Genomic DNA, 17619 nt, shown 5'->3' on the forward strand with positions numbered 1-17619 from the left:
TGGTCTGGATGTGAGCAGGCCAGGTTTGGGGTGAGGGTAGGGGTGGGGTGGGAGCTGGCCTTGGACGCCTGGAAGCACAGCCAGCCTTTGCCCTACATCACAGGTGGAAGTGGAGAGACCCAGATGGTTTGTGGAGACCTTGGTTCCTAAAATAACACACGCCCCCCCTTTTCCCAAGAGAAGGTCCTTATCACAAACGAGCAGCGTGAGTCTGTGGTCAGCTGAATAATACCCCCCAAATATGTCTGTGGCCCAATTCCCAAAACCTGTGAATGTTACATAGAAAAGGGGACTTCATGGGTTAGACTGAGTTCAGGATATTGAAATGAAGAGGTTCTCCGGGCAGGCCCGATGCAGTCGCAACAGTGCTTAAGGGAAGAAGAGGGAGGGATTAGTCAGAGGAAGTCCGAGGTGTGAGGATGAAACCCAGAGGTCAGAGCCACTCGAGGAGGAAACCGTGAGCCAAGGCAGGCAGGCAGCCGCCAGCAGCTAGAAGCAGCACATCGAAGACCTTGCCAGAGGGGCCAGCCCTGAGGACACCGTGACCAGCCCAGTGAAACCGATAGCTGATTTCTGGCCTCCAGAGCTGTGAGAGAATAAATCTGTGTTGTGAGCCACTAAATTTGTGGTAACACGTCAGAGCAATAATAGGAAACTAATACAGAATCTAATTTGGGTCTGGGGACACCCGTCAGCACCTGCCCCTTTGGGGGTGACTGAACCGCGTCTCTGCTGCCTGCCATGGAATTCTTTTGCTCCGTGAGTACTGACTGAGTGTCCCCTGTGTCCGAGCAGAGCTCCAGGCTGGGGAACGCAGGGGGAGGGAATGCAGTCCGCTCTCCGGGCTCCCCTCCACTGGGCAGCAGCCGAGAGCACAGCAAACTCATCAGATGCGCCCACATACTGGAATCTAGGAAGGCCTCTTTAAGGTGGTGACATTCGGGCTGAGATTTGAAGGAGAAAACGACAGCTGGCTGGTGCTGCTACTGCTGTGCCCGCAGGGCGTGAGTCCCCCGGGGGCCAGCGAGGGGCGGGGCGGCCCGAACGGGCCCAGGCCCCCCCCCCCCCCCCCCCCCCCCCCGGTCTCCCACTTCCTGGAGTTTGTGTGTCTGCGCTGTGCCGAGCCCCTCCCGGGCCCTGCCGCAGTGAAGGTTCCCCCACAGCCCAGCTGGCGTGGCCAGGCCCCAAGTGTAGGATGGGGCTCCCCCTGCGAGGGCCGGTGGCAGCCAGAACTGATACGGCCCCTGGCCTGGGCCAGGACGACAGCTGAGGAGGGTGGACGTACCTGAGGCCATGGCTGGTGCCTCGGTGGAAGTGGCAGTGAGGGTTGGGCCCCTCGGTGCCCGTGAGAGTAGCCAGGATGCCAAGAGCGTGGTGAGCACGCAGGGCAGCACCCCCATCATCAGTCCCCAACAGAGCAAGGGTGGCCCCCAAAGCTCCGCCTTCGACTTCTCCTACCAGTCACGCACTTTGCCTGAGGACCCCCAGTTTGCATCTCAGCAACAGGGATAAGGGCACGTTGGAGAAGAGATGCTGCTCCACGCCTCCAAGGAGGCCCCACGCCGCGACGGGGCGGCAGGAGCCGGGGCAGGGGCGCTGTGCCCCGCTCTGCGAGCACTGCTCTCGTGTTAGTAAGACCCAGGGCGCTGAGCTCTCCTGTTCTGCGGAGGGAAGCTATATGAGATCTACTGGGAGCAGGGACGAGACCTCTTGAACCCCAAGAGCTGGGGCTCTCTGCGGGCCTGGGAGCACTCCATCCGGGGCCCCTGTGCAGGAGGTGAAGCTGCAGGAGAGCAGCAAGGACCAGCGCTGCAGGCCCTGAGGGGTCGCGTGCTCCGCATGGAGAGGGTCATCCCCTGACCCAGGATCATGAGGATGAGAGTGAAGAAGCCAATGAGGGCACCTGGGCCATGCCCCCAGGGTCCGAGGTAGTAGAGGAGGAAGCCCCCAAGGACCAGGTGCCCTCAGCCCGGTCTCCTTCGCCACCCGTCAAGCTGGGAGCAGGTGTCACAGCTGATGGAGGAGGACCCTGCCTTTCGTGGTGGTGGCCTTTGCTGGCTCAAGCAGGAGCAGCTGTGGCTGCAAGGGCTGCAGGGCTCTGGGGGCCGGGGTGGAGGGCTGCGCAGGCCCCCAGCCCGCTTTGTGCCCCCTCGTGACTGTAAGCCTCGATTCCCCTTCAAGAACAACCCCCAGCGCCGGGAGTCCTGGCCACGGATGGGGCCCCAGCTCCACCCCAACCCCCTGAGGAGGTTACTCCCCCACTGGCCACCCCTGCCCCTGCCCACAGGCCCCCAAGTCCCCGAAGGTCCCACCGTCCTCGCAGGAACTCCCTGGATGGAGGGGGCCGATCCCAAGGAGGGGATTCTGGGCAGCCTGAACCCCAGTACTTCCAGCCTAAAAAGCACAACTGTTATCCCCAGCAGCCGCAACCATATCCAGCCCAACACTACTCCCCCAGAGGACGAGACGCCAGTGCTCAGCCCCTGACCTCAAGGAGGGTGGGGCAGCCCTGTGAGTCCCACATCCTGGGCAGAGGGGGCCTGGCCGGGCCCCTTGCTGGGAGGAGAGATGATGCCTGAGATGCTTCCCCAGGAGCCCTGGGGCAGGGAGGCCCTAGAGATGAGAAGGTTCGAGTAGGTGCTAGATGACGTGGGAGTGATGGGAGAGTGAGGGGCTGGAGGCTGGAGGACAGAAGAGGACATGGAGTTGCCAGGAGCAAACCAAAGTGAAGAAAGAGCAATGGGAAGCTGCCTGGGGCCCCCCTTCGCAGAGGGGAGTCCCACAAACGCTGCTATGGGTGGGGTGGGGGCTGGGGTGCTGGGCAGCCTGTGTTTGACTTTCTTTTCAAGTGGGGGCAACAGGGAGAGAACAGAGAGGCAAGTTCTCTTCCCCAGCCCTTATCTGTCTGTGGTGGTTGTTTCCAGGGAGGTGGTGTCCAGGCCATAAGCCATTCCCCGCCCCTCCCAGGCCTCCTGCTATAAATGGAGGACCTGTCTGGTTTCGGGTTTGGCTGGGGTCCCATGAGGATGTGGGACCCTTCAATAAAGGGCAAACAGGAAAAATAAAGGACACAGCTGCATGACGATCCGGGGAGGAGTGTGTACTGCGTGTGCGTTTAGGCAGAAGAAATACCATGAGGAGAAAGGGTCTGAGATGTTTAAAGACAAGGCTGGAGCCTAGAAAATGAGAGGGGAGAGGGAGGGGATCTGCGGAACCAGGACTTTCTGGGCCTTGAAGGCCTGGTAAGCAGACTAGATTTTATTATAAAAGCAGTAAAATGCTATTGGAGGTTTAAAACAAGGCAGAGTTGTGAGCCTTCGGGGCTGTGGCTTTTTTAAAAGATCACTTCAGCAGCTTTATGGAGTATGGATTTTGGAGGGGCTGGGGCGGCGTACAGTAGCAGTAGAGCAACCAGTTAGACTACAGCAGCCAGACGGCGGGTGGAGGCAGGGAAGTGGGTGGGGCCAAGTTACACGGATTGGTCAAGTCCCTTTTACCGTAGTAAAAGGTAAAAAGGAATTTGAGGATTATGCCAGAACATTGCTGCTTAAGAGATTGGGTCACTTATTGAAATGTGCAAGAGTGAAGACAGGCTTGGGGTTGGATCTCTCTTACGACGCCAGAATGCAATGTAAACAAATCAGTTCACCTCATTTGAAAGTTTTAGCCAAACTCTGGGGACCCCCACCTGGTGGGGGTGGTGTGCGCACAGTGGTTAAACGGTTTGTGAGATTGCCTGGGACCGCATCTCAAGGGCTTTCTGTGTGATCCTGGCTGGTTGCTTAGCCTCTTCTCCTCAGTTTTCTCATCTGTGAAATGAGCATAATGGAACCTGGGTCCCAGTGATGTGAGAACTAGGTAATGCTCAGCACGTTGCGATACTCATTCGTGTTGCTACCATGGCTTCCCTCACAGCCCCTCTGAAGTCCTGGCCACACGGCTCTTCCAAGGCAGCGCCAACCAGGAGAAACAGGGAACAGGGAAAACAGAGCAGAAGACATTCAGAGGCTTTTATTTTATTATCCAGCCTCCACACACACCCCCACCACAATGAAATATAATTCTATTGGAGTAAATCTACTCAAGAAATGATGCCAGGACCTGGAAATGGCACCTTCCCTCCTCACATTGGAAGCGCTACAGCTCTTCCTTCACTCTTGGTTTCCTCTCTTGTCCTGGTGATCCCTCTGGCTGAGCCTTCTCCTCAGCTGTTGCCTTCTGCCCAGCTGGCTCTTCCAGCTTGGTCACATTCTCCAGCTTAGGCGACCTCTGCCCAGCTGGCTCTTCCAGCTTGGTCACACTCTCCAGCTTAGGTGACTTCTGCTCAGGTAACTCTTCCTTAGCTGGCACCTCCTCTTCTATCACTTCTTTTTGCTCAACAGACATTAGCTGTCCAAGAAAAAGAGGAAGGAAAGGAAGATGGAGGGTAAAGAGCTAAAGAGGCAAGAAGTATGTGAGAGTTGTGATGGTGATTGTCAAACCCTCTTTCCCTGGAATCATCCAGAGAGAGTCACCTGGACAACCCCAATGGATACAAAGGTCTACTGGGCTTGGGTGGGGGAGTGCCCAACTGTGGTTTTGCCCCTCCAGTAAGAGGACCTTTGGGGAACCACCCTTCCTCCACTCTAAGTCCCCTCTGCCCCATGCCTAGCTCCGGGACTGGATTTGTGACCCAGGCCTTGCTAATGAGATCCCTGTTCAGGACATTTGCTAGGGCTACTAAGAAGTAGGGGCTTTCTAAGCTGGAAGGGTGTTAGTTTAGAGCTGTGGGGCAATCTTTGACTCCCTACGTGGAAGTGACTGCTTGGAAATGAAGTCATCATCAAAGAAAACAGAGATGGGGGAGTCCGACTAGTGTGGCTCAGAGGTTGAGTGTCAACCCAGGAACCAAGAGGTCACTGGTTCAATTCCCAGTCAGGACTCATGCCCAGGTTGGGGGCTGGATCCCCAGTGGGGGGCGTGCAGGAAGCAGCCGATCGATGATGTCGATGATATTTCTCTCTCATTGGTGTTTCTATCTCTCTATTCCCTCTTCCTCTCTCTCTAAAAATCAATAAAAACATACTTAAAGAAAAAAAGAGAGATGGGGAGACACAAAACAAGTTTGAGTTTCTGGATCCATCTATGTCTGATGTTCTGCCAGTTATGCGGGATAAATTCCCATTGTTGTTTAAGCCAAAGAGTAGTGTTTCTGGCATTGCAGAGGAAAGGATCCTAACTAATGGAAATGGCACCTTTCAGGAGACGGCATCGATGAAGCATGAATGGGAGTAGGAGAGAATGGGGACTGTCGGCCCACTGATCAGAAGGATGTCGTCAGAGAGCAGGATCCCACCAAGACATCTGGTCACCTAGTCAGTGGACAGTAGACTCGGGGAAGCAGCCTTGGGAGCTGAGCGCGACCTCAGAGCCTTTGCCCTTCCCAGGGTCTCTGAAGTCTGCCATTCCTGCCTCCTTGCAGTCAGTGCCATTGAAGTCAGTCACCCAAACCGGAGGGTTGCTCACCCTCTACTATCTCCAGAGGACGCAAGATTATGGGGCTCTTGGCACCCACTTCCCTAGTCCGCTGGGTCCTTGATTGTGTGGGAGACAGGAGAGTCCGGGGTAGCGCTGCCCTGCTTACCTCATCTTCCTCCTCAGGCCTGGCCTTGACCTGACGCTCCAGGAAGCCGGCGAAGCCCTGCAGGGTGCGTTCGCCCTCGTAGAGCACCGCCTGGGGAGGAGAGCGCGCCGTCAGGGGGGTGCCTCCTGCAAAACACTCGGGGCCTGACGCGGACGAATCCAGGCTCAGGTTCCTAACAACCTGGGTCCAATGGGCAGGTTCCTTAACCTCTGAGCCTCCATCATCATGGCTCCAAGAGAAAGATGAAAACCAGGGCACGGACCACGGGGCCACACTGTCAGGCTGAAACCCTGGCTTCATCACTTGGGGGGTGGTCTGGATGCTTAACCTGTTTCTTACTCAGTTTCCTTGCCCGGAATATGAAGATCTTAACAGTACCTATCTGACAGAGCTGCTAGGAGGACTTAACGAGTTACTGCATGAAAAGCATTTAGAACAATGCCTCCCTCGCAGTGAGCGCTGTATGTGTATTTGCTGTTACTGTTATTATTACAAGAATAATAAAAATAGTTATTATTTTACAAAGCATATGGTACATGTTCGTGGCTCAGCCATCACTATTTCCCTTTCTTTTCCAGTCTTTAAGATTGGGAAACTGCTCACTGCCCACTGGTCTGAACCACTTGTCAGATAACAAAAGATCTGTGACAGATCAACCCCCTCGATCCAGCCTTGTTTTCCAAGACTCCCCCACGTGCATCTTCTGCACCAGGAGCATGGCATGTCCTTCACGGGGCTACGGCCACCCTTCTTATACTTCCCACCTCTAATTCACACCCCTCTCCTAACCTGATTTAAATCCTTACTGTTCTTCAAAATCCCATGTCCCCCCGCATAAAGACTTCCAGCCCCATCTGCCCTCCAGAATCTGTCCTCTCCAATTTCAATTGTACTTGGAGATGGACCCAGGTCATGACTTCTCCCCCACACTCAGCCACACTGTTCTGGGGAGCAGGGACCTTGGCTTGTCATTCTTTTATTGACACTAGTCCAGGCAGCATAGAGTGCGCTCTCCTTGAGCAATGATGTCGTTTGCTGACTATAATACCAAAGTGTCAAAGACATCGATTGTTTTTCTGTCGCGCATTCTTCCTCCTTCCAGTAGCACCCACCCCCAATATTCACATGGCAATATCCCCCATCTAGTCTGGGTACCAGAGGGAACCATGGAACCTGGGCCTGACCCATCCAAACACCCACATCCACTTAGCCACAGTGACTGGGTCAGAGATGAGCAGCAAACTTCAGCTGGACCCAGTGCCAGTGAGCCTTAGGACTATTGTGGAAGCCAACGGTAAACACCCTTTGAACCGGAGAGTATAATAGGGCCTGGAGCTGAGCCTGCAGCTGGCTTGGTAGGAGGCAGAACTGAAATAGGGAGAAACTGCATTCGTAATAACATAAGCAGATTTCCAGTTACGAGAGACCCAGGAGCCCCTCACTTGTTGCGAGTCGGTGGGGAAGAGCCTGAAGAAGGGGTACCGGTCCAGGGGTGTCAACTGAATGTCATTTGCTGTGATGTCGATCTTGGCGATGATGACTGTGGAGTGGTTTTGATACTTTATGCCCAACTCCTCCAACACGGGGAACAGCGCCCTGCACTTGGAGCACCATGGGGCGTCTGTAAGAGAGGGCCGTGGCTTAGGTCATACGGGTGAAGATTCCGAAAGCTCCCCGTGAGCACTGGCTCTGTGTTCCATCCATGGTTCTGCTGCTTTAAAATTTGTATCCCCCCTTTATTTCAATAGTATGGAAGGTCATTTTACATCTCAAATGTACCACCTGATCGTGATTAAAAACATTAGAAGAGTTATGTCCCTTCCACCCAAGCACCAATACCTTCACCGTGTTGGGAGATTTTCTTCTGCTCTTTGTTTCCTCTAACATAGCTTTCCACTCCCGTTGAAGAAAAAAACCAAGAAAAATATTTATGCTAGATGAGTCCTCATGTTCTGCCAGAAAGTGTGTGTGTGTGTGTGTGTGTGTGTGTGTGTGTGTGTGTGTAAGCTCCGGAGTTTTCCTAGCTCAAGGTCACTCAGTTAATTAAGCAGAGGAGTGTGATTTACAGACAGGCTGCTTTGATTTGTGACCATTAGACCTCACTGCCTTCCGGTTCCGTGGAGGAGACACCCAGAGAGTGAACAGGCTCTGATGAGTGCATCTACCCCTGAAGAGGGGACACCGGCTTCCTCACGAACAGTTAATTCATTGAGCTTTGAGTCTGGCCCAAGCACCTAGCCCTCTGGAGAGAAACCGGGGACCAGCTTCAAGACAGGGGCAATCAGACCTTGCCTTCTCTCAGTCCATTTCAGTTCTTTTCTCTGTGTGTAGAGTGGCCTCAATGGCCCAGACACCCTACATTTGGATGAACATCCCTCCATTGACAAGCCAGGAGCGTCGGGGACCATCTGCTCTCCCAGCAGCACCCCTGCAGTTCCCCCGGAGCCCACTGGGCCCTGGGTTGGAACAGGAAGGAACATAATGACTACAGTCCCCGGGGAACCGTTCTAACAGCCCTGCTTCCAAGAAAATGAGGCTGCTTTTGCCTTTTACCAGAACCAAATGGCCATTCTCATAACTCCAGGTGTCAGGTAAGTTCAGAAAGGCTGCCCCAGCCTTTTAAAGGCAGCAGATCATGGTTATTCAGCCACACAGACCTTAAACACTTCACTGTGGATAAGAGTCCATTTCAATGAGATTTTAAAAGGCCTTCATGATGCCACCCAGCCCTTGTCTCACCCTCTAGGAAGTGACCTGGGGGAAGGCGATTAACTTCTCTGAGGCTGGGTTCCCTGATCTGTATCATGGAGGAATCCACTGAACCTCCCTAAGAGGCTTATTTTGAGAAGGAAATGACAGCAAGTGTGTAAATGGCAAAGTCATGCCTGGCTCACTGTAAGTGCTCAATTAATGGAAACTCCGTCTGTTGAATAACAGAACGTATGGAGTAACTTCAGTGTCGCCCTTCTCTGTGTCTCAGAGTGGGAGAGAAGGTCCTCAGCCTTGGATGTGACATGAAAATGGGACAGTGAGGAAAGGGCAATCGTCCTTAGATGAGCATGGGAAATAATTATAACAAAAGGAATAAGAGCTGTTACTTATCAAGTGCTTACAATACGCCAGATGCTCTGCTAAGTCCTTTAGGTGTATGATTTGGGCCCGCAGATCGGGCACACCAACTCAGGCAGGTTCAATACGACCATTCAGTTACACGAAACCAGAACTGCCGCTGGGTGCAGCAGTCACCAGCGTCAGCACTGAAGTCAGGCTATCTAGCTTCCAGCCCCAGTCCCAGGACTTACTAGCTGCCTGACTTTGGAAAAGTCCCTCACCTCCCTGTTTAGTCATCTGTAAAGTGGCAGCAATAATAGCAGCTACTTTCAAAAGCATGCTGCGAGGAGTAAATGCAATCCTGTGTAGAACAGCTCGGCAGGAGGCCTGGTAGACTGCGGCCTGCAGTCACCGTCGGCCATCAGCACTCTCCTCATTCAAAGCCACAGGCCTGGGGTATGTGGAAGGTATGCCACACATTCCAAGAATTTAATGTGGGGACACAGTTGCTTTGTTAGCTGATAGCATCTTGATCCAAACTCTTTGGATGCCTGAAGACCATCCTGGCATAGTGCTTAGATAGATTTTGGTGCCCAAGAATTAAGGAACAACATTTAAAAAGTAACAACAGGGCCATTGCTTTCTGTGGCCTCTGTGGAGATACTTACAAAACATCACAAAAACGTCCTTTTCCTTGTCAAAGACGACGGGATTGAAGTTCTTGCCAACAAGCTGCTTAACCGGCCCCTGGTCCCAATATATTGGGAGCTCTTCACTGGATTGGTGTTTCTAGGAAACAATTTGAGAGGTCAATAGCCTCCAGAAAAGGGTTGGCAGTCCCATCTTCTCCCCCAACCCTCCTGCCCTGAATGGAAACAATGGGACACTTGCTCTTATCCTTACAAGACCCTTGGGGAAGAATGTGTGATGCTCAGGCCCATCAGGAGCTTGATGTCAAGCTAGATCATCCAGGGCAAATGGCGGTCAGAGGGCCAAGGAGGAGGCCAGGCTCCAAACAGGGATGGAGTCTAGCATTTCAAATACATGATTCTTAGAATCCTTAGATGAGAGTTAAGCTCATGTCTTTAAGATCTTAAGAGTTGTCTCCCCCCAAAAATATTAGCTGTCCCCAATTATACCAAGAATTGAAATCAAGATAATTTGCATGACCTATGTTATCATACTTCAGTTTCTGCCACCCCCTCCAAGCTCATCACCCTTCTTCTTTGCTTTCTTCAGGCATATTGGTCTTCCATTTACCCAAAGGGCTAGTGGTCCTCCCACACCTCAGGCCTTGGCTTTGCTGCTCTGCCTGGAGAGCCCCCCAGGCCTTACTCCTCTGCTCCCTTCTCTAACTAGTTAACTCGGATTTATCCTTCAGAATGACTTCAAGGGAAAAGTTCCCGGACTCTCCCCAAGGCTAGCTCAGCTCTTGCTACCACACATTCTCATAACACTTGGTACTGTTCCTTGTATCAGTACTCAACTTTATTTATATTTATATTTCTGGTTATTTGATTAATGTGTCTCTACCACACTAGCCAGAATATCACAGGAGACATTTCTTCCTTCATCACTGAGTGTCCGCTGCTGGGTACATAGTAGGACCTCAATAAATAGTTTGTGGGTGATTGAATGAAAGAACCAACCCAGCTCTTGCTTCTCTTTAAGGCAGTGGTGTCAATCTCAGAACATACCTTTTTTCTCTACAAACATTGCTTTCTGAATATGTCTTGAATCCACACCCTTCTCTTTGTTTGCATGGCTACTACCCTAGTCCAGGTAGCCTTCATCTCCCACTGAAATCACTGTAATAGCCCCCAGTGTTCTCTCACATCTCCTCCTAATCCTCGCTACACCTATATTCTCCTACCAGCAGAGTTCCATTTTCACCATGCAAGTTTGGCTTTCCACTTCTCTTAGGATATAAAATCCTTAATATGCTTACAAGTCCGTGCTATCTGGCCTTTGCCCAACTCAACAGCCTCATCTCCTAAATGCCCTCCCTGATCCCCAACTCCAGCCTGTGGAAAGGACTTGAAGAATCTTCCCAAAAGAGCATATATGGTGTGGGGACTGGGCATGGAAGATGGGAAATGGTGAAAATGATGAAGAATTAACAATGGGCCAGATCAGGCATATCCCACAGATCAGAGGAAGGGTATCCAAGAACACAAGAGGACCTGTTGGCCTTGACACCTCCCAAGATGTAACTGGAGGGAAGAGAGAGAACGGACAGAGCTCCAAGTACGTTTGTAGATGTGATCATGGAAAATGAGGGGACCCTATGTAAAACTTTCTATTTTCTTAATGATATGAGTAGAGTGCTCAGTAGAGACTGAAAGTGGGAAGTGGATATGAGGAGAAATAAGGTCGGAGATTAAGAGAATGAACATACTAAGAGAAATTTATACAGAGATGTCAGGACAGTTCTAAGGGCCCATGGGAGGTTTGGTTTGGGGTTCTGTTATAGGATAGTAAGAGGCTAGGAAAGTTTCAGGGCAGGAGAAATCGGGAAACTGAGGCAGGAAAATTAAACAAAGCCCAAAAGCTTTTCAGGCTGCTTGTAGAGGGACCTTATCTTGAGAACAGAGGGCTAAAACCTCTCCTCACAAAAGAATGCAGGAGAGGAGGAGAGGAGGAATCTTAATTCAAACTAATCAGAGAAACCGCTTAGTGTGAATCGTCCTGAAGCTGTTAAAACAGCAGGGAAGAAGGGAAAGGAAGAGTACCTACTGTTTAAACAGAGGTCAGTGGTCTTCGGTTTGTCAAGACAAACTTACCAGGTACTTCTCATAAATTGTGGGAAAACCATAACAAAGAGTTAACCTGCACCAGGATATCTGGCAGAGGGATTTTTTAAAACTTATAGACAAGCAGGTATATAAGGCAGAAACCCCCATCCCACTTGCTCTTCAGATTAGCTGAAAGCACGCCTGTGCTTCATAAGCCAGATGGATAGATTTGCTAGCCTTGTTTCATTGATAAATGTGTATACTTTAATTTTTTCATTCACTTGCTTAAATGTTTTAATAAATTCATTTTATCATAATGCAATCAAGGTCTCTCGTATAAAATCATTTATATGAGAAGACAAGAACCGAGACTGGGAACGGCCCTCTCCCACTGACTCTGGGGGCTGTCCGGTAACACCTCTGGTGTCTATGAGAGGAGCCCGTCAGAGCCTGCCTCACGGTGATGTTCCTTTCTGCGGCACTGGCCTGGAAGCAGTAGGAAGCTTAAGTGGCTTCAACCAAGGTTGTGATTTTGCCTGGTAAATGCTACAGGGTGTGGAAGAGGTAGAAGGTGGAGGGCATGGAAGAGTTAGAGAATCATCATCCCAATGGAGTCCAAGTTCACAAAGGAAGGCACTGAAGAGATTGTGAAATTGTGATAGGCATTTAGACCGACAAGAGCAGAGCACGGACGATGGGCCAGGTACGAAAGGTCTTCAGGGTGGAAAGTCCTGGATGCCTAGCAAAGGTAGGGCGGGACCTCACCCCCAGGGTGGCTTTTCCTCCCCTAGCGGATCAATGGTCATGTCTTTGGATCCCTGACCTTTCCTCCCTAGAGATAACATCTAGGCCTCAGTAGTATTCCAGCTCCAGGCCCAGAAAAGCAGCAAAACCAGCCATGGCTGACCTCAGGCCCAGCTGCATTGGATAATGACCCCCCTCCCCCGCCCCGCCCCACCCCACCGCCCTGGTGCCAACTAATCAATCAGTGGAGACCACAGCCCTGAAAGGACCACCTGGATAGCAGCTGAATATTATGAGCTCTTTCCCTGGGACCTCCCCTAACATAAAACCAGGAGGACAGAGGACCCAGGGCTCTCCCTCCTGGGAGCATGCCTGTGCCTTTCCCTTTCCTTCTGCTTCCTCTCCTGGGCCCCAGGCACGTTACCATCAGCTTCCTCACTCCCAAGCTCCTAGGGCCCTTCCATTGCCTCTATAACTTGTTCCCTAAGCCCATTTCTTCTAGGAATTATTTCTTCCACCTCTGTAATTTTACTAAATAAATGTTCTCTTATAGTTTGGGTCTTGGCTCTGAATTCTTTCCTAGCCAGAACCCAAGTACTGAGGTTGCTGAACACAGGTCTGGTGTGACCCCCACCAGACTAACACCCAGTGCCGTTTCCTGCCACCCACAACAAAATGAGATCAGGAGAGTGGCAACCATGGAAAAGGCAAGGGATTGCAGCCATGTGGGTCTTAGAGAAGGGAACTAAGAGGATGGGAAGCTTGAACCAGGCTTTCAGAGGGGGGCCTGCCATCTCTAGAGTGTAGCCATAGAACATGTGGCTTCCTTGGCATGGACACAACAATTATGGGAGGAGAGACCCCAGGGTTTTAGATACTGAAATCCCCGGAAATGAGGGCAGAGTCGGGTGCAGGGCAAATCTGCAATGAGGAGCTTAAGTCCTCAGAGAGTGAAAGGGAGATGATCAGAGAACAAGAGCTACAGGGGGCAGGAGCTGATTAAGTCCAAAGGCACGGGACCCAAAGGACCTGGGGGAGGGGGCGTCTCGAAGATAGGAGAAGTCACATGGGGGACACCAGTCTCACCGCTTGGCCTGTGACAACGTGCATAGGAGAAAAACAGCGTTCGCTGGGGAAGACTGCAGGGGAAGTATTTTTATCTGTGGGGATGTAGACAGAAGGTCGTGGACGGAAAGAAGCCCCCAGAGCAAAGGGTTTGCCTGGAGAATCCCAATTTATTCCTGCTGTCCAACAATACTTTTAAAGAATGTCCCCAGTACCCTCAAAAGTGTCCCCATTTAGAAAATAAAAAATGCGGTCACCTAAATGGGCAGGGCGGTGGAGTATGTGGCAAGTGCTGAGTGGCAGCAGGTGACCATGCCACCCGTTGGCAGCCTCTCCTCCCTTCTAGCAAAATAGCCTCCCTTCCAGCTCTCCAAAGAGAAGGCCCCTGAAGCCTTTGAGGTTGAATCCTGATTACTTAATACATTTCAGCCCATCTCCAGCCGCACAGCAACCATCTACCCTTCAGCCAAGTAAATCTTTCACATGAGAATCTGAAAAGAGGGTATCGGCCCTGGGGGTGCCTGCATTTCAAATTGGTAATTTCTGCCAAGGAAATACCTTTACTCTAAGTATAAAGAATTAATGGTGGAGTTGTACAGGGTCAGGACGGATCAAAAGCTGAATAGGTTGGAGGTGGGGTACATGGGGATATGTCCCCACATGGAACCTTGAGCTTGACCTTTCTTCAGCGTCAATCAGATGAGCCAACCAGCAGAATAAGAAAAGATAAGTGACCCTGAGGTTCTGGGTAAACCCTGCTCAAGGACAAACTTACCTTGGCATTTCTGTTCAGGAAGCTGTGCCCAAATTTCTTGAGGTTCTGGAGGGTAATGTTCTCGAAAGGCATTTTGTACCTCGCGTCAGAACTTAAGTTCAGGATCTGGACGGCGGGGATGTCGACCCCTGTGATGTGGAAGTATTTGAAGATGCGCCCGTTCCTCGGCTCGTCGGCATCCACCAGGATGAAGAGGATCTGCCGGATCAAGCGACACCTGAGTCTCTCTGGACCCCAGGCCGGGGAGAGGGTAAAGAACTGAAGCTGGGTGAGGAAGCTGCGAGAAGGGGCCGCGCACTAAACCCGACAGGCTCCGGGCGGCCTTCGGTAACCACAAAGGATGCTGGGAAACTAAAACGTAGTTCAACCAAAAGCAGCTTCGGGTGGGTAGTCTTGTCCTGAGGCAGTATTTTTCCCTAACAAAGGTCAATCTTTACCTTAACTAGGCCTGTTGGTTATCTAATTAACATGCCTTTGCAAAAAAACAAAGTAATTTCCCCTTTTTCCAGGCCCTAAAAACCACAAACCGGACCACAAACAACCTCCTAATCACTGTTACATTAATTGCTGACTGTTAACTATCCTGCACCCCCTAAGTAAAAGAAGCCTGTGTCTCTCATTTTACTTTTATCCAGTCCCAAAGGTTCCCGGCTTTGCTTTCCCCCGCCCGCCTCCTTAGTCTATCACCGATGGATTTCAGGTAACCCAACTGGGCCTCCTCTTTTGATTGTAATGTTTAAAACAAGGTGCAAAACTGCCCTTCTCCGGAGCATTCTCTCAAGTCCTTTGAAATTCTGCTTCCCGGAATGCGTCCACAGTTTGGCTCAAATAAACTCGCAAAAATTCTTCACAGCTTTGAATGTTTCTTACGTTAACAAATCCCTTACCGAGGAAGAGAAACTGTGGGCGGCTGCGGGAGGGCACGCACACTGCAGAGTCTGTGGAGCCCACTGAAAGACAATAAAGCCTCCCTTCCTCAGGCAGGTGCAGCCCTGCACCCTAGGGCACCCACAGGCAACCGTCATCAGCCTCCTATCACCATCCACACACGTGGGGGCCAGAAGGTCCTGAGCTTTCATCCTTCGTCCTTGGGCAAAACAGTAACCCCCCTTGCTGTGCCTCAGTTTTGTTTTCTGTGAAGTGATTATAACAGCTCCCACCTTTCAGGGTTGCTATGCAAATTAAACAGGACAATGTCTGTAAAGGCTGAGTTCAGTGGCTGGAGGTAGAAAATGCTCAAGACATGTCAACTTATTATTTTAAATTATTTTCCTATCAAGGAAATACACAACTTCACTCATTCAACAAATATTCATGGAAGGCCTACTAGGCATGGAGCTTATGTTCTAGTAGAGAAGCCAGACAATAAATGGTTAAACAAATTAATAAATCCAGAGGGAAAGCAATCAGATTGTGATCAATTTAATTACATCAAAAAAATCTTAAAGTTTAAAATGATATAAACCAGGAAATATAGTTACAAGCAGTATTGCTGTGCTTAGAGCATTACTCCTGGGCAATAATAAGGTGGAAAGAAGCATGTACAACTAAATAGTTTTGTGACCTAGAGGCTTTACTCTGTTTATTTTGGATTACAAAGTTTTTCACCATTTTGTTTAAATTTCAGTCATTTTCTTCAAAAGAAAAAAATTGCCATTAATGCACTACTTGCAAAAATAAAGAGAAAAATAGGCCCTATGGTCCAGGTGGTGGTAACTGCAGAATTATAGGTATAGTGCTTAGGAAAAACAGATTGGTTTCTAATGACAATAATGTCCACAGTAATAAACACTGTTTATTGTACATTTGCTCGTTGCTTTATAAAGTACCTCTAATTCTTACCACAAAGCTCCATGTTACACGTGAGAGGCTGAGAGGTTAAGAATCTCACCTAAAACAAAACCCACTTCTCAGAGGAAGAGAATTTGAACTCAAGTCTGTGTGATGCTAAAGCCTAGAAATTTAATTATCTACCAGACACTGTGCTGCTTCACACTCCAGGCCTTCACAGTCCCTGACCTCAGACAGGGCTGGTCTTGCCCCCACACAGCAGTTCCCATGCTTAGAGGGGCGTGTCCATGAAATACCAGTGGAACTTATCAAAGATGAGAGAAGAAGCAGAGGGTTGACAAGAAAGGAAGAGACACATGGGGACTAGTAGCATGTTATTAAACCGTGAGTGGGTTACCAAGGAGATCAAGGAAGAAATAAAAAATTTCCTGGAAATAAGTGAAAATGAACACACAACAGCCCCAAACCCCAAATCTATGGGACACAGAGAAAGCAGCCCTGTGAGGGACATTCCTAGCACTACAGGCCTATGAGGCTACCTCAAGAAGCAAGAAAAACCTCAAGTAAACATTCTAACCCTACAGCTTAAAGAATTAGAGAAAGAACAGGAAAAGCCCAACGTAGGTAAATGAAGAAAATAATAAAGATCAGAGCAGAAATAAATGACATAGAGACTAGAAATAAACAATACGAAAGATCAATGAAATCAAAAGCTAGTTCTTCAAAAAGTGAAACAAGATTGATAAATCTTTAACCAGACTCATCAAAAAACAAAGAGAGAGGGGACCCAAATAAATAAAATCAGAAATGAAAGAGATGAAATGCACTGTTTGTGGGACTACGGACTGGTGCAGCCACTATGGAAAACAGTACGGAGATTCCTCAAAAAATTAAAAATGGAACTGCCATTTGACCCAGTGATCCCACTTCTGGGAATTTATCCAAGGAAACCAGAAACACTAATTCAAAAGAATATATGCACCCCCATGTTCATAGCAGCATTATTTACAATAGCCAAGATTTGGAAGCAGCCCAAGTGCCCATCAGTAGATGAGTGGATAAAAAGCTGAGGTACATTTACACAATGGAATACTATGCAGCTGAAAAAAGGAAGGAAATTTTACCCTTTACAACCACTTGAATGAACCTGGAGAACATTATGCTAAGTGAAATAAGCCAATCAGAGAAAGATAAGTACCACATGATCTCACTCATATGTGGAATTTAATGAACAAACAACTAACAAGTAAAATAGAGACAGACTCATAGAAGGGAGGCAGACAGCTCTGGTGGGGTGGGCAAGGAGTGTTGGGGAAGGGGGTGGACGGATTGAACAAAAAAGACAAAAAAAGACAACTCATGGACATGGATACAGTGTGGTGATTGCGGGGGCTGGAGGTGGAGGTAGAATAGGGCATAGAGAAGACAAACATGATGGCCCGGCCGGGCGTGGCTCAGCGGTTGAGCGTCGACCCAGGACCCAGGTGATCAGGGTTTAATTCCCGGTCAGGGCACATGCCCGGGTTGTGGGCTTGATCAATGACTCTCTCATCATCGATGTTTCTATTTCTCTCTCCCCCTCTCCTTTTCTCTCTCTGAAATCAATAAAGATATACTAAAAAAAAAAAAAAGAGAGAAGATAAATGTGATGGAAAAAGTAAAATGAAAAAAATTTTTTTAAGAAAAGAAAGATGAAATAACAACTGAGGCCACAGAAATACAAAGAATTATAAGAAAATAGGATGAAGAACTACATTCTAACAAATGGGACAACCTGGGCGAAATGGACAAATTCCTAGAAACATACAATTTTCCAAAACTCAACGAAGAAGTAT

The 17619-nt window shown here is 49.6% G+C and overlaps 1 protein-coding gene across 1 annotated transcript in view; it reads right to left on the reverse strand.

Moving 5' to 3' along the window:
* Positions 1 to 4137: 4137 nt before the first annotated feature.
* The window catches only part of PDILT (protein disulfide isomerase like, testis expressed), a 31336-nt gene continuing 17854 nt past the window's right edge, over positions 4138 to 17619 (reverse strand). Inside the window, exons 7-11 of the mRNA XM_016222675.2 lie at positions 13994 to 14191; positions 9343 to 9463; positions 7066 to 7244; positions 5624 to 5713; positions 4138 to 4389 (exon numbers count right to left, since the gene is read on the reverse strand). Coding sequence (XP_016078161.2) covers positions 4138 to 4389; positions 5624 to 5713; positions 7066 to 7244; positions 9343 to 9463; positions 13994 to 14191 — 840 coding nt within the window. The remainder of the gene's footprint in view (positions 4390 to 5623; positions 5714 to 7065; positions 7245 to 9342; positions 9464 to 13993; positions 14192 to 17619) is intronic.

Source organism: Miniopterus natalensis, chromosome 3, assembly GCF_054644295.1.
Source record: "Miniopterus natalensis isolate mMinNat1 chromosome 3, mMinNat1.hap1, whole genome shotgun sequence".
In the NCBI taxonomy this organism is placed as follows: Eukaryota; Metazoa; Chordata; class Mammalia; order Chiroptera; family Miniopteridae; genus Miniopterus; species Miniopterus natalensis.